Genomic DNA, 17,410 nt, shown 5'->3' on the forward strand with positions numbered 1-17,410 from the left:
TGGACACAGGCCCTAAGTTTTTGAAATGAAACAGCTGTCAGATAAGTTTCTAGAAAAATACTCCTGTGATCAAACATTAATATCTGTATCCCAACATCAAGTCTGGAGGTCAGAGAAGAAACGTGCGCCGTTGTGCATCTGAATCACATCTCTTGAACACACAGAAAGCTAAAGCCGTGGCTGCAGAGCTGCCTAAATTATGCAGAACCATTTGCCTTCTGCTGACACAAATCTCCACTATCTTCCCACAAAGGGTCCTCTGCTTATCTGCAGAGCACACAGTCCCTGGCGAACAGCCGGGCATGCTGAGGGGATTATGGGGAAGAAAGAATGTGGAGCAGAGGGATAACTGGCCGCTAACATCCTCCCACACACACACACACAAATCCAAACGGCAACATCTTTACTCATCCTCACATTAACACTGATGCATCTTTCCTCTTGGTAGAGTAGGAGAAGTTGCCCACACATCCTGCCTCTGTCTTGCGCACAGCTGTAGCTTTGCTAATGCTAAAGGAACGAGCCTTCAGCTGGTGTTGTCCTCACCGCGGCTCATGAAAGCCATCTGAGGAGCCGAGGAGCAGAGCCAGATAACTGGAACCGAGGCGGAGCACATTACAGCTCAGAGGACAGCCGCTGGAAACACTTTCACTCATGCTGAGCACAGCGCAGGAAGAGCACACACACGGGAAGCTAATGTGGCAGCACCTTACGTCTTCACACTCTGCTCAGGTTCACAGGCTGTGTGAGACGTCAGTTTCACTGTCCCAGATGCTTTGGCATGAATTTTGCTGCTGATTGTGAAGAAAAAACAAAACTGAGAAACTCTTTGACCGTACCATGTGAGTGACCAGGATGGACTGCATCTTGGCCGCACCGAGGTATCCCAGGATGTATGAAGCAAACAGGGACGCCACCTGGAAGAGAAAAAATAAACACACTTAATGAGTCAAAAATAAAACATGCAAACACTACTGTAAGCTTTAAATCTGGGGTCATGTGCTGAGTGAATGAACTGTATGGGTTAGCCTGATGGGTGCCTGTTGTTTTACATCTACACCCAGCAGAGCCTTACTCTGGATTCATCAGGGGCTTACTTGGCTGATATTTTTTTCTGCTGGCAGTGAAATTTTCTCTGATACAGCTGATTCTGAGGGTGTTGCTCAGTAAGAATCAAGCAGGAGTAAGACTTCTGTCATCCACTCCGTCGAAAAGTGTCCTCACTTTTCCTTTCAAGGCTGTATTAACCAGGCCAAGAGCTACAGCTAATGATACAACACTATTTCTATCACTTACTTTTAAATTTCTATTTTTCTACCAAATTATGTCAAATTTGACTCATTCAGGGCAAATTCAAGGACAGCAAATGTGAAAAAGCTTTGCACAGAACTAAAAAGTGCTCTTGAGGTTTTTGCAGCAGACCAGAGCGGTCCCAAACTCTTCAGACCCTGAGCCCAAAGAAGCTGAACCAGAGATCCCCACAGCACTGGGAATAAACTAAAAAATCCCAAAACTACGAGGGAAGATAAAAGCAACATAAAAAAAAAACTGAAAAGCTATTTTACGAGATTAATCTCATAAATTAAGAAAAATGATCTCATACGTTGACGAGAATAATCTCATGGATTCACAAGAATAATCTCATACATTAACAAAGATATTCTTATGAATTGATGACATTGAGTCATGGATTAACAATAAGAATCTCACAAATTTACAAGAATGATCTAAAAAATTAACAAGAACGCTCTCATAATTCATCAAAATTATTTCCATAAAATAATAAGATTAGTGTGATAAATTAACAAAAAAAATGTCAAAAATTAACAAGAATAATCTCAGAAATTAATGGGATAAAGTCATGGATTAACAAGAACAATATCATAAATTAAGAAAATTATTCTCATAAATTGCTGGGATTAAATTCTGTAATAAAAAGAATAATCTCATAAATCTAGGAGATTAATGTTGAAAAATAACAAGAATAATCTTACAAATTCACTAGATCCATGTCATATAAAAACAAAGTTATTCTTGTTAATTGATGAGATTAGTGTGATAAATTTACAATAATAATGTCATAAATTAACAAAAATAATTTTACGGATTAACAAAAATACTGTCCTTAATTAAGGACAATAATGTTATAAATTAACAAGAATTAACCAATAAAATTAAGAGACAAATCTCATAAATCAACAAAAAATATTTTATACTTTAGCAAGAGTAAATTAAGAAGATTACATCATGAATTAATAGGAATAATCTCCTAAATTTAGGAGAATAATGTCATAAATTAACAAGAGTAATCACATAAAGTAACAGGAACAATTGTTGCCATAATGTTTAATTTAGCTTAGTATTAAAAAATAAGTCTAACTATGTGCACACATTGCTGCGTTTCCTAAACGAATTAGCCGCCCCTGATACTTTTGTTATCCTGGGTTAGCCGCCTCAGGGGTCTTGTGGCAACAAAGAAATGTGGAAAACACATCAAATATTTTCTGTTTGCATGATTTTATGTCAAATTTAATCCCTTTTTTATATCTTTTTTTACAAATATGGGTGAAATATGCAGGTGTGAAAAGTATTTGATTTCAGGAGTAGTTCCCAGCCCTTTATCACTGTTCACGAGCTCAAACTAACAAAATCTAACTTGTATCCCTGGAAACTAATAACTTTTTAATAACTGTGTGGATGGATAAAAGCAGAGAGAACATTATGATAATTTACTGATCGTGTGATTTGAAACGTTCAGACCTGCGGTGCTTTTAGTAAATCCATCCAGAATGAGCAGTGTGGGTGTGTTACAGTATCTGGCCTCTGGATGATTCCCGCCCACAGTGATTGAGTTGAACCAGTTCAATTATCAGCTTAGAAAACATAAAACAAATAAATAATAGCTGTTCACCAAAACAAAGCAGAGCAGAGAAAGCAGCCGTGGCCTGAGGGGGCTGGCAGCGGAGTGGGCTGAACTGTTGCTCAACACAGATGCTGGCAGAGCCACGGCGTGTGTTGTAGTCGTGATTTACTCCGCAGCTCCTCTATCTGACAGATTCACGCTTTAAGAAATCTTTTTCAAACAAAGATAATCTGCAAATACTTTCAGCATCTGCTTTTTGAGGATTTAAAAATGCTTCATGCTTCCAGCACCGTTCCTCCATCGAGGAGTTTCTTCAGCATCAGATTCTCAAACAAATCAAAGTCTGCAGCAAGGTTCGTTCAAAGGTTGCTGCAGCTAAAACAAAACGGCAGCACGACCAGTTGATTCAGACGTCACAAAGAGAGACCTGCAGCAGAGAGGGAGGGATGTGTCTCAGCAGGAAACAGCCCACAAACACTGGCTAAGAGCAGCTAACACCAGTGGATCCACTTTCTCTTTGAGTCCTGTATGACAGCCAACACTGATGGCACACGCTGGACAGCTGAGATTTTACTTAAAGTGATTCCTCTTCAGAAAATGGAGACGTGAAAAGATCTCTTAGGAGCTACAGTTGACATAGTCTCATTTTACTACGACAGACACACGGTCCAGTTGAACTATGTAATCACAGACTGATCCTGTCCCTCAGGTGTCTCTAATCCCGGATGATCAGTGGTCAGTTTTCTGCAGAGTTACATGCTGTGTAAAAAACAGCAAACTCTGCTTCTGACCAAGGAACATGTTCTCCATTAGGGGGCGATATGGAGAAAATATCTCAGGATGATTTTATGGCAGAATCAGGATCTGGATTTGATCAGGATTTTTTTTTTCACATTATGATCATATTTTCATATCATCATATCTGAAAAACAAAGCAAAAAGAAAGAGGGAAGAAGGGTAGAAAGGCTGAAAGAAAGAGAGGAAGGAAAGTAACAGGGAAAATAGGAAAGTAGGAGAGGAATGATTTTCATATTCAGACTTTTTGGACCTCAAAACAAAGCAAAATGAAGGAGGGTAGGTGAGGAAGGAAGGAAGGAAGGAAGGCACAATGGAAGGAAAGAAAAAGGTAGGATAAATAGGAAGGAAGGAAAAGAAAGTAACAGGAATGTAGGAAGAGACATGAAGGAAAGAATGAAGGTAGGAAGGGAGGGGGAACAGGTAGGAGGGCATGAAGAAAAGGAGAGAAGAAAGATAGAACTGAATGAGGGAAATAAAAAAGGAAATGGAAAAAAAAGGAAAGTAGGATGGAAGTGTAGGAAGATAAGGAAAGGAAGGAAGAGGGTGATTTTATCAGGACTGTTTTTCATATTCAGACTTTTTTGACCTGAAAACGTAGCAAAGAGAAGGAGGGTAGATTGCAGAGGAAGGAAAGAAGGAAAGAAGGTAGGAAGTGGTAGAAAAGCAGGAAGAAGGGAGGAAGGAAAGGAAGTAGAATTAGGGGGGAAAAAGGAAGTGAGAGGGTAGTTAGAAAGGAAGGAAGTAAAGGAAGGTAAGCAAAGGAGGAAAGGCAGGAAGGAAGGAAGGGAAGAAAAAGGAAGGACAAATAGGAAGGAAGTACAGTGAAGTAAAAGGAACGTCGGGAGAGAAAGGAAGGAATGAAGGTAGATAGGGAGAAAGGGGGCTAGGACGACAGGAATAAAGAAAAGGAGGACGATAGAAATGAAGAAAGGACAAAAGAAAAAAGAAACAGGAAAAATGGAAGGTAGGAAGACAGTTAAAAAGGAGGGAAAAAAAGGAAAGGAGGAAATGAATGAAAGAAGGGGAAAAGGCAGGACTAGGAAGGAAGGAGAGAAAACTAATAGGAATGTAGGAAGAGAAAGGAAGGAAAGAAGTAAGGTAGTGGAGAAGGGGGTTAGGAAGGAAGTCATGGAGGAAAGGAGAGAAAGAAGATAGAAATAAAAAAGAAAGAGAAAGAAAGACCAGGAAATAGGAAAGAAGGAAGCAAGTAAAGAAGGAAGAGAGTTAGAAAGGAAGAAAGAGCAGGAAAGAAAGGAAAGAAGGGGAGGAAACGGAAATGTCCCAGGATTTTTTATATCAGGATCAGGATCTGGATTTTATCAGGACTGTTTTTCATGTTCAGATTATTTTGACCTGAAAACATGGCAAAAGGAAGGAAGGAAGGTGAGGTAGGAAGGAAGTAAAGGGTAGAAATACAGGAAGAAAGGTAGGAAGGAAAGAAAGAAGAAACAGGAAAAAAGATAGGCAAGAGGGGAGTTACAAAGGAAGGAAATAAAGGAAGGTAAGGAAAGGAGGAAGTAAGGAAAGAAAAAGGAAGGATGAATAGGAAGGAAGTAGAGTAAAGTAAAAGGAATGTTAGAAAAGGAAGGAAGGAAAGAGGGAAGATAGAAAAGAAGGGGGCAAGCACTACAGGATTAAAGAAAAAGAGAAACAGAAGGCATGATAAGAACTTATCAACCTGCTAAGGCCTGTTACAAATGTTTGTTTTCTGGATAAGTTACTTGTTTACATCTGTGAAAGTCTAATGCATCCACTCCCACAGTCAGGTTCAGGAGGTCTCTGAAATAAAGATATAAAGAAAGTATTCTTGTAGGATTAGCATCTCCCTCCCTCTGCTCATTCTCCTCTGCCTTTGTGTCTTTGTAAACCCAGACAACTTCTGCTCCTGGCTCCAGTGAAGTCTCTATTTTCTCCCTAATCTCTGGGCCCTCTGTGCTTTCCCTCCCTGTTTCTCCGGCTCTCTGTTTACCTGAGTGAGCAGCACAAACTGGGCGAACTGCCAAGGCAGCATAAAGCACAAATTGGAGATGCCCAGGGCGACCATGGCTGTCCGGCTCGGGCTCCGTGTCCTGCGGAGAGACCAGGAAGCAAAGGGAGGCGGAGGAGGGGGAGAAAATAAGACATTTAGAGGTGAGGGCGTGTGGGTGTTGAGGAGATAAGAGAGGATGCATTAAGACGGATGAAAACACACACACACACACACACACACACACACACACACACAGGCTACGCTTTCAGTGTCACACTGGATATGCTACAAAGACCTGATTTTACACCGAGTCCCCAGGAAACACGACACGGAGTTCATCCTGCATTTAAAGCTGATGTTTAAAGTCACAGTTTACTTGTTGCTTTTAATATGCAGTAAGAACATTATGAGATGGTGAACACCTTCATTAGGAAACAGAGGAAAGGAGAACATCTAGAGCCTGTTTCTGAGATACAACCTGAATCACCCCCTCTGATAAAGTCATCCAGATCCACATGAAACGGTTTGAAAGACTCAAACTGGAGTTTTCACCCAAACCAAAATCAGGTGTCAAATTATCAAAACAAATCTTTTTTTAAATCATAAAATTGTGCAATTTAGTTATTTATTTATCTGTTTTTTATTTTTAATAATTTTGCAAGAAAATTCCAAAATTATGAAATTTCAAAAATTTGCAAAAACTGCCAGAAAGTTTTTAAATTTTTTAAATAGTTGCAAAAATTCCCGTAAATATTAAAATCTGCAAAAATGTTAAAGAAATTTGAAAAATCAAAAATGTGCAATTAATTTAAAAAACACATAGAAGTTCTTCAATAAATTTAAAAAAATTTTCAAACTTTAAATTCAAAAATTTGCAAAAAGAAAAAAGATTTACCAAATTTGCAAACACATTTTAAATTTCAGAAAAAAAAATATTAAAAAATTTAATAAAAAATAAAAATTACAAATAATTTTAAAAATATTCAAAAAATTAAAAAACATTAGATAATTATAGTAATAATAATAATCCAAAGGGTTAAAAATATACCAAAAAAATGTAAAAAAAAAAAAAAAAAAAAAAAGTAAGAAAAAAAAGAAAAATCCAATTCCAAAAAAATCAAAAAATTCCAAAAATGTAGAAAAATAAAAAATGTAAAAAAAGACAATTCAACACCGCAAAAATGTGCAAAAAATAAAAAATGGAAACATCGATAGTGAGCCTCAATTTGTCATTTTTTGTTGCTTATGTAATGCTACATATCAGACATGTATATTAAGCCAGCACATTGGCAGCTCAATGAATCCATGTACACAGAATTAAAATTTCCATTTACTATCTGATTTGTCCTTTTGTTTGTTAACTTATCATATCAGGGATGTTTAACTTGAACTTATCCTCAGCCAAAGGGAAAGTTGGTGGGCTGTCAATGTTGTTGGAGGTGAAGTAGAGTATTTGCAAGTTTTACGTTATGCTCATTTAGTTCAACAAAATGTTAACGCATGATTTAATTTATTGTCAGTGTTGTTAATCATCAATACCCTCTGTAAGAAAGAATAAAAATTCTTTATTTTAATAACAGTTCCTGAAAAGGAGTCAAAGAGCCGCAGGTTGTAGACCTTTAACCCAAACAGACCAAAAACCTGGATCACCTGATGTGATCCAACACCAAACACTATCAGTTAACTGTTTACAAAGTCTGTATGTTTTTATAAATCAAAGATTGACTTCAGAGTGAACAAAACTACATTATTCAGGTTATCATGTTTGCAGTGTTTCACTGTGTTTCATAAAGAAATGATCAAGCTGGAGTCTGGAGTGCTTCAACAAAGTGAGGCAGAGTTTTTTCTCACTCAGCTTTCACTGATTCCTCTGTTTCCTTTCTCAGAGTAACTTCAGGCTCCTCTGCCAGGATCTGCTCTGCGCCAAACTCAGATTTCAAGCTGCTCTGTTTAAACTGCTCACAGCTACACTTCAAAAAGGACGAGCTGCGTTGTATTTTAGCATAACAATCATCCTCAGCGTTACAGGTGTAGTAGACCTCATATAAAGTGTTTCATGGAGACAGTTTCTGTTTTTATTTGGTCAATTTGCTCATGGGGTGAAGTAAAAGCCTCACAGACTGGCTGATTGAGAGTTTACCTCAGGATGTAGGTGAGCAGGAGCATCTGCAGGACTAAGAAGGGGTAGGCGAAGCTCTCCCTCAGGGGCGGGGTCCACATCACTCGAGTGCTCTGGTTAAGAATATCACAACAAAACAAACATCAACAAGCAGAAAAAAAACACTTTTCACAGCTTTAGCATCCTCCACAAGTTTAATTTTCATAAAACAACACATTAGTTCAGGTTTAATTCTTGATATGTTGCCTCTGCTCTATTTTTTAATATCTTAGCTTTGGGGCTTTTTATGCCTTTGATTGGATCGTACAGAGGACAGTGGATAGAGCAGATAAACAAGGTGAGAGTGGGGCATGACATGTGGGAAACAGGCCACAGGTAGACCCTAAACCACCAGGCCATCTGCATCCCAGTCTGTGCTCGATTTTTAATTAGGTTTTATTGATTTACAAATCCTCAAACTCAACTCAACATTGTTAATATAGTTCCAACTGTTTGGGGATTTAGGTTGTAGCTTGTGAAAAACTCTGACTTGAGCGTCTCAGTTACAACTTGTTTGTTTTCAGAATAGGGATGGGTACCTTTCACATTTGAAAGGATACAGTACAGATGCCCAGGACCTGGCAATGGGTATCGGTGCTCAATGTTACGAATTTCAGTACTTTGTGTGTTTTTTTGTATAAACTAGTGCTGTCAGGCGATTAAAAAAATTAATCTAATTAATTACAGGATTTGTAATTAATTAATCTAATTAATCGCATTTAAATTTCATATCTGCTTAAGGTCCCAAAATAAAGAATTTGAATTCCAGGAAATTAAAATAATAAATAATATAATAATATTATTTATATAATATTATTTAAATAATAATAATAAAAAAAAACATTAAAAAAACATTTAAAAATAAGGTGGGAATATATACAACACATTTTTAGGTACCCTGATGCATAAGGAACACATGAAAAAAGTTTTATGGTTCAATCTTTACAAAATCTACACAGTCCTGCACCTAAGATAAGCTGATTTGATTTTTAGGACGTTTTTGCTTCTGTCACATTTTTACTCGATGTGGACTCAATTTTCACTGCAATATGAACTTCTATACTTCTATGAGGTCAGGAAAACCAGGGCTAAAGGCTAAAAACTGTGAGGAACTACGTACAAAACACTTTATTCAAGTCTTGGATCAAAGAAAAGTGAAGTATTCTCAGTTTAACATGCTCTGAACACACAAACTGTTGCTCATTGGTGCAGAGCAGCCCCAAGCTGAAACATGTCACCAGGAAGATGGGAGGAAATTTTCTAAGAATTCTATAGATTTAAAAACATGACATATGTCGATCATTCAGGCTCTGTTTAATGCAGTAAAGAGTGTAGAACTATTTGTTTTTTACAGAATTGAGCTAGAGCAAACGGTTGATTTTCTGCAGATTATCAAAAAGGACGTGTGAATAAACGAGATGTGGACGGCAGTCCCCCCAAAAAGCTCTCTCTTCCCTCGGTCTAAAGCATGTTGCTGACGTCATGTGTGATACATTCAGGGACCGTCGGAAATTTGAGAATCTGGCGAGAACACCATTTTTTCCAAGTAGGACAAACGGTTTGTAAATGCCAGACATTTGAAAATAAGTGCGTCTTTGAACGCCCCGCGGGTTTGATATCCACATTAATCTGCGTTAATTTTTATAACGTGCTAATTTGCGGTGTAATTAATTAATCTAATTAATGCGTTAAAATGACAGCCCTAGTATAAACAAATATAAATTTGCTTAATACTGAAATACAAACTAACCAATAGTCGGCTGGACTGATTATCGCCGCTGATATTGGGCATTTTGGAAAACATTACTTTTTAATTTATTTTTTTAAAGTGTTTCTTTAACTTTGTGAGACATGCTGCTGAGCCTGGGAGCTGTTTGATAAACATATGCTAAAAGGCGTTTAAACAAAGTAAAGTGTTTTGCCACAAAAACTGCTCCCCCTGGTGGCTGGCTGCAGTATAGGTCAAAAAATCCATCTCCCCAGTCATTCCAGATGGGCTGTGGTCAAACTTTAAAAAATTAATACACCTGGTAGAAATGTTTCTCACGTCCGATTGTTGTGGTGATTTGAAGATATCATTTGGCTGCTTTATATTCAAGTCCTCTTTTTTCTGAAAAGTTTTGTTTTTATTAATTATAACAAGGATTTACGTCATGTTTAGCGATGATTGACAGCTGCCATTCTTGTGCATTTTTTTCGGGGATTGTAAAATATGTCGGGAGGTAGAGCCAAGAAGTGATTCGACTCTCAAAAGAAAAAAAATATATATTATTTTTGTCACCCAACTCCACTCAGATTCTCCCAGAATCCCTCATCGTCTCTACTGCACAAACTCTGGCTGCACAACTGCTTCAATGGCTGCGTCTGTGACAGGAGAATTTTGGCTTCAAAACCGTACAATGGAAAACAAAGGAGCCACGCTGACCACTCTATATACAGTCTATGTTTCCAGTCAGCGTCACTTTTTTTGATCACTTATAAAAAGGAGAACCTCACTCTATCACCTCACATGAGGAGCGTAATTCTGTTTTTAAAAGCTTCACAGGAACTTCACCCTCACACGTTTAAAACTTCAAAAACAACTTCCTTTCCTACATTGCTGGAGATATTTTTGACTTCTGTTCAGTTTTGTGAGTGATTGCTGGGTTATTTATGAACAGCAACTTGTGACTTCAATGTGTGAATAGTTTGTGTTAATGTAAAATTGCCAACTTTTGATGTAAAAGCCACTAAAGTCACAGTTTTCTCTTAGATTTCTGTGTTTTAAAAGGCTGGTTACTTCTTGTTTTATCCTTAGGTAGTCAGAAGTTTTTATAAAACACAGATGAATTCTTTCTTTTCTTTGACTCGCCAGTTAATATCTCTCAGTTTAACAGACTCAAACTGCAGATCAATAATCTGTCTTGCACCACTCTCAGTGGGAAAAATCAACAAAGCTCCTCAAAAGACAATCAGCTGCTGCAGTCAGGGAGGAAAAAAACGGGACATGAGAAATCCTGTTGAAAGGACTGAGAGCTGTATGTGTGTGTGTGTGTGTGTGTGTGTGTGAGATTGAAATGCAGCCATATTGATCCTCAAAAATAGAGTCTTCCCATTTCATGTGAATGAAAAACGGGAGAAGAGAGGAGGAGGAGGTTGTAGGGACAAAGCTTTGAAAGCCAGCCAAAACCAGCTCTAAGCTCCTTTGAGGGCTGAAATGAGTCCCTATTAACCACCCTCTGCTTTTCTGAGAGCGTCTTTTTTCTGTTTGGAGCTCTGCACGAAGCAGAAGCTGACACCCAGAGAGACTCACACTGGATCATAGCTCCAAACAGCAGACGATACGTCGCCTGGCTCTCTGATAGTAAAGGCAGCACTCACCTCGCCGTGATTGAAGAAGAAACACAGCGTGGTGACGATGCCGCCGAGCCGGCTGCCGCTGAAACAATGAAGAGGATGAGGAGGGACACAAGATGAGAGACAGACTCAGACAGAGCATCCAAAGCTGTTTCCCTGTCTCCACAATAAGGATAAATATTCATCGGAGCATGCAGGAAAGACAGGAGGAGGTGTACCTGAGGTAGGCGCCATAAATAAAGAAGAGGCTCATCATCGCTCCGTTCAGCAGGAACACGCAGGTCACGTAGAAATAAGCCGGGTCACCCATCCCTGAAGTGAACAAAAACACAGAGAAGACTTCAAGAGTTACTCAAGGACACGAGCTGAGAGGACATCAAACACTTCCCTGAAAATAAAATCAGTTATTCCCTCTCAAATCCTCCAAATACATTTTCTCCAAGTCAGATTTTTCACAGCAACACACTGCATCTATCTGCTGGTTTTCAATAGCTGGGAAAAAGATAGAGCTTGTTTAAAACACTGAGTATGAACATGCAGAAGCCTGCTCAGTGTTATTTAAAAAAATGTTTCTGCAAGATACGTCTGATGAAGCATCTGATTTGCTGCAACACGAGAAGTGAGCAGAAAAATATGTTTCAAAGTGACTCACACAGTGTCAAGTTTTCTTCCTGCTCATTTTTACTGAGAAATATTAGCATGTCTGGGGCACAGCCAGGTCATTATTGGTCCAGCAAAACAACACACACATACAGGGACAGCAGACTATGCTGCTGTCCCAGGTCTGCTGACAAACTAGCTTCCCAGTAACACCAGTGCTATCCCACTCTGCTGTTAGCTAAAGGTGAGGAAACATCCCTGAAGCTCTCAACTTTTGTGTCTGTGTCGCTGCTGTGTGTCTATGTAAAATAAGAAGTTCCTTAATGGCATATTCCAGTTGTCAAACTAGTATGCCAGTTTCTTATATCCCAGTTTAAATACTAGGATGTCAGTTCCTCTGTGGCATATTCCAGTTTTCAAACTGGTATTCCAGTTACTTAGTGGCGTATTCCAGTTTTCAAACTGGCATACCAGTTCCTTTGAGATATATTCCTATTTGAATACTAGAATGTCAGTTCCAAAGTGGCGTTTCCAGTTTTCAAACTGGTATACCAGTTTCTAAGTAGCATATTCCAGTTTTAAAACTGGTATGCCAGTTCCTAGGTGGTATATTCCAGTTTGAATACAGGAATGCCAGTTCCTCAGTGGCATATACCAGTTTCCAAACTGGTATGCAAGTTCCTAAGTGGTGTATTCCAGTTTTCAAACTGGTGTGCCAGTTTCTTAAAGGTATATTCCAGTTCCAATACAAGGATGACAGTTCCTCGGTGGCATATTCCAGGTTTGAAACTGGTATTCCAGTTCCTTACTGGCAATTTTAGGTTTTCAAATTGGCATGCCAGTTCCTTAGTGGCATATTCCAGTTTTCAAACTAGCATGCCAGTTCCTTAGTGGCATATTCCAGTTTTCAAATTAGCATGCCAGTTCCTTAGTGGTATATTCTAGTTGTCAAACTGGCATGCCAGTTTCTTATATCCCAGTTTAAATACTAGGATGCCAGTTCCTTTGTGGTATATTCCTGTTAGAATTCTAGGATGTCAGTTCCTCTGTGGCATATTCCAGTTTTCAAACTGGCATACCAGTTACTTTGAGATATATTCCTATTTGAATACTAGAATGTCAGTTCCAAAGTGGCGTTTCCAGTTTTCAAACTGGTATACCAGTTCCTAAGTAGCATATTCCAGTTTGAAATCTGGTATGCCAGTTCCTAGGTGGTATATTCCAGTTTGAATACAGGTATGCCAGTTCCTTAGTGGTGTATTCCAGTTTTCAAGCTGGTATGCCAGTTTCTTAAAGGTATATTCCAGTTCCATTACAAGGATGACAGTTCCTCGGTGGCATATTCCAGGTTTGAAACTGGTATTCCAGTTCCTTACTGGCAATTTTAAGTTTTCAAACTGGCATGCCAGTAACTAAGCAGTATATTTCCGTTTTCAAATTGGCATGCCAGTTCCAAAGTGGCATATTCCAGTTTTCAAACTAGCATGCCAGTTCCTTAGTGGTATATTCTAGTTGTCAAACTGGCATGCCAGTAACTTAGTAGTATATTCTTGATTTCAAACTGGCATGCCAGTTCCTTAGCGGCATATTCCAGTTTTCAAACTGGCATACCAGTTCCTTTGAGATATATTCCAGTTTGAATACTAGAATGTCAGTTCCAAGGTGGCATTTCCAGTTTTCAAACTGGTACACCAGTTCCTTAGTAGCATATTCCAGTTTAAATACAGGAATGCCAGTTTCTCAGTGGCATATACCAGTTTAAAACTGGTATTCCAGTTACTTAATGGCAATTTTTAGTTTTCAAACTGGCCTGCTAGTTCCTTTGTGGTATATTTTAGTTTTTAAACTGGCATGCCAGTACCTTTGAGATATTCCAGTTTGAATACTAGGATGCCAGTTTCTTAGTGGCAATTTCAGTTTAAAACTTGTATGCCGGTTCCTTTGAGATATGTTCAAGTTTGAATACAAAATACCAGTTACCAGTTTAAAACTGGAATGCCAGTTCCTAAGGGGTATATTCTAGTTGTCAAACTGGTATGCCAGTTCCTTTACTGCAAAAAAACTGAAATCGTACCAAGTGTTTTTGGCTTATTTAAGTTGAAGATGTTTTTTTACACTTAAATTGGCCCCATTCACTTAAGTCGCCCATAAAAGTGTTTTATTTCAAGTTATTTAAAGACAAAATGAGGTCTGAATGGCTCGTTACAAGTTCAAATATCTGTTAGTGGGGTAAGAGTAATGTGCTTGTCAAGATTACAATAATGTCTAAATACAAGCACATTTTTTCTTACCAATGGCAGATTTTTTTACTCTTTAAAAGTAATTCAGACCTCTTTTTTTTCTTTAAATAACTTGAAATAAGACAGTTTTCTTGAGTGGTCAGGTGAATTTAACATAGAACATGACTTTGTGAAGGGTGGCGCTTTGCCTATTACAAGAAAAAATCTTTTGAAGCACTTTGTTCTGCAGTTTTAACTGTATAAAAGTAATAAAGTTATATTGATCTGATTTAATGGTACAAGCATGTGTACAGCAGGTGGTGCCATTACCATCTTTTTGTTTGCAGTCATATAAGAAGACGTATTACTCTGCATTCACCTCCGTTGGACTGGACACAGTAGCTAGGCTAATGCTAAACAAGTGAGCTGATCAAGTACAACCTTCAGAAGACTCAGCTACACTGTACAAGAAAAGACGACCAAGGCAAAGGTTTAGCCCTAAGAATGTTTACCGTTTTCTCTGACACATTAATTAAACCCAATTAAGCCCAATGCTAAAATGCTCATGTTTGTTAGTGAAAGGAGATCCATGCAGATCATAGAAAGCTCAGAAAACTCTGTCAGAAAAGACGAAGCCAGCTCTGAATAACAGGGTGTTGATATAGCCCCGTTTATCAGGACGCTGTGACAGAAAATCACAAGACAAATAGAGAAGCAGCTTGTTCCAACAGCAGCTCAGTGTGAAAAAAAACCCTCCCTGCATTCAGCGTCTCACAGAAATAAAGCAGTCACAGGAAATGCTCCCGTTTTCTGTAAGCTCTTAGGCAAGGCGGCTTGCATCAGGTTTGTGTAAACAGTGAAAACAGGCAGCGTTCATCGACCCTGGGGTTCCTCGCTTCACTAATGAGACTGACAGGAAGGCGCAGACTGCAGCTCCACAAAGAGAAGCCGACAACAGATTTCTCTTGTTTACTGTCGGCAGATTTATCCTTTGAGGAAACGTTTACACAGACAAATGTTTGTCAGGAATTAGCTGAAAGGATTGTTCTCTCCCTGCAGGTCGATGGGATTTTAATCATGTTTCAGCCTCTTCTCGGACAGATTTGTTTCCCTGCCGTTTAGATTATTATTCAATGCCTGATGCAGTTTCATAAGCCTGACTTGATAGTTTCATAAGTCTTTCACTTTTTTCTGAGATAAAATTCCTGAAATAGTTTGTGGGCAAATAGATTGCTCAATCAACACAACATTAATCAGCAACCAGTGTGGTCTTTTGAGGCATTACCAAAGCAGAAATGAACTCAGGAACCCGTTTTAAGATTCTAAAATGCGGGAACCAGCGCAACAACCGTTTACTGCATCTATAGAAGTCACTGAAGTTTTTGGGGAGGCGGGGTCTGACGGAGCTTGTCTATCAAAATCTTGCTCGTAAACTACTATGGGTGAGAGCAGTGCACTCTTTGGACGAGAGCTCAGCACGGATATGAGGAGAAGATGTGAGATGACAGGGACATAGCGAGAACCTGCAAGTCAGAAAAGTTCAGGCAGCTCACGCTCCAACTGAGGATGTGTCGCGGTAGTTGAGAAAGAGCGACGCCACCATGAGAAAAGACAGCGGAGATCATAGAGAGAATCAAAGGACGGAGCGCCCAAGGTTGAACGGGATCAAAAAATTACGTTTTGCCAGTTTTTTAGAACAAAAACAGGAAGAGAGACATAAAAGAAGAGAGTCCACTCTTCTTATGTAGTTTTAGTGTTTACATAGTCACAGAAAATAAGATTATTTGGGTCTTGAAAGATGGTTCAAGATGGTCTGAAAATGGCTGTGCAGTTATCCATTCAGTAGTTTGTTGTAGGAAATCTTTTAGATGCGTTTAAGACGGATGTGGAATTGTGAATCTATAATACCTGAATCCTTTTACCCCTGCTTTCATTCACTCAGTAAACGTTAGTCAATATTAAGGTCAAGGTAAATATTCCAGTTTCAGAAACATTCGGAATAACCCATTTAGATGCAAACAGACAACAGCTCAACACACGAAGAACGTCATTTCCACTTTGTCTTACTGTATCCATAGCAACAGCAGGGACAATAACAACAACAGCAGCAACTAGCGGACTTCCTGTACTCAAAAGACCAAGATTGGTTATGGCTGCCTGTTGTGGCAGCTCTTACTTGTCTGTTTCTTGTATATTTTTTGTCTCTTTTCGTCATCTCATCATTTGGAGTGGGTCATTACTTTGCATGGCTCTTTTGTTGGTTGTGGACACCAAACTGGTTTTGTCTTCAGTGATATTTTTACTACTTTTGCTCCTGTGTTTGTCTGGAGATCCTACATGTAACCATGGCTGTATTGTTTACATGTGAAATCAGCTGTTAGCAGCCTGTAGCATGTCAATGCTAACCGGTGCAAGGCCAGATGTTTCCCCACAAGGTGAGGAGAAGGAGGTGAGGACGACGTGCTGGTTCTCAGGTGTGAGCTAAGAAGTGACGACATGGACCTGTCTTTCCATCCATCGTTATTGGGAACGTAAGATCTATCTCCAATAAAATGGACGAGCTAGCTGTGCTAACCCAGCAACAGAGGGAATACCAGAAGGCAGAGTAGCATCATGCTATTCACAGACATGGCTAACACACCTAACACCAGACACCAACGCCACATTTGGAAGAGCTTCACCTGCTGTGAGCAGACAGGATCCAGGAGACAGAGACTGAACAGACTGCTGAAGAAGCTCAGTCCTGGACCCTGTGGAGGTGGAGGCTGGCTGACTGGACAATGATGGACAAGCTGTCAGCATCTATTTTCTTGTGGAGCTTTTTGCTGCTGTGACTTCTGAATTTCCCCCAAGGGATAAATAAATTATTTTCTATTCTATTCTATTCTATATTCAGGTTTTCAAAAAGGGTTATTAATGTTTGCATGGCCGTGCACATCCAGGTTATTGCAAATATTCTGAATACGAAAGGGTTAATGACCACATGTAAACATAGCTATTGCTTCAGCTCAGTGAAACCATGTGTTGCAAAAAATGTTTGCATAGCTTCAGGTCAGGTCAGGACAACAAAACTGTCTCACTGTGTGTTTGGGTGTGTGTGTGTGTTTGTGTGTGTGCATATTTGCAGCTCAGGCTGGAGCTCCATGACGATACCTTCACAGCTGTCCACAGGAGTGAGTCCCTCTCCTCTGTTGATGGACCAACACATCTTTGTAGGAATCCCCAAGAATGCCATCACACCTGTGTACGCCCGGTACCAGCTGGCCAGGACCACCTGTGGAGCAGAGACACACTCCTGTCAGTGTGAAGCTGCTTTTAACGACATCTTTGAAGGGCCGTTATCCTGCTGAATCTCTCAGTTTTCAACAAGCTTGATCTCGCTTTTCTGTGTTGTGTAAAAAAGTTGTGTAAGTGATAACAACCAATTAAATCTGTAAACACAGATGGTTTGTATTTAATAAAAACAG

The 17,410-nt window shown here is 39.2% G+C and overlaps 1 protein-coding gene across 1 annotated transcript in view; it reads right to left on the reverse strand.

Annotated features, from left to right (window-relative positions):
- The window catches only part of dpy19l1l (dpy-19-like 1, like (H. sapiens)), a 40,565-nt gene that overhangs the window by 18,484 nt on the left and 4,671 nt on the right, over nucleotides 1-17,410 (reverse strand). Inside the window, exons 5-10 of the mRNA XM_074683975.1 lie at nucleotides 17,097-17,217; nucleotides 11,343-11,436; nucleotides 11,149-11,206; nucleotides 7,771-7,862; nucleotides 5,631-5,730; nucleotides 840-917 (exon numbers count right to left, since the gene is read on the reverse strand). Coding sequence (XP_074540076.1) covers nucleotides 840-917; nucleotides 5,631-5,730; nucleotides 7,771-7,862; nucleotides 11,149-11,206; nucleotides 11,343-11,436; nucleotides 17,097-17,217 — 543 coding nt within the window. The remainder of the gene's footprint in view (nucleotides 1-839; nucleotides 918-5,630; nucleotides 5,731-7,770; nucleotides 7,863-11,148; nucleotides 11,207-11,342; nucleotides 11,437-17,096; nucleotides 17,218-17,410) is intronic.

The sequence above is a fragment of the Halichoeres trimaculatus genome, unplaced genomic scaffold, assembly GCF_033239565.1.
Source record: "Halichoeres trimaculatus isolate MK-OKI-2021-1 unplaced genomic scaffold, fHalTri1.1 fHalTri1_scaffold_12, whole genome shotgun sequence".
Taxonomy (NCBI): Eukaryota; Metazoa; Chordata; class Actinopteri; order Labriformes; family Labridae; genus Halichoeres; species Halichoeres trimaculatus.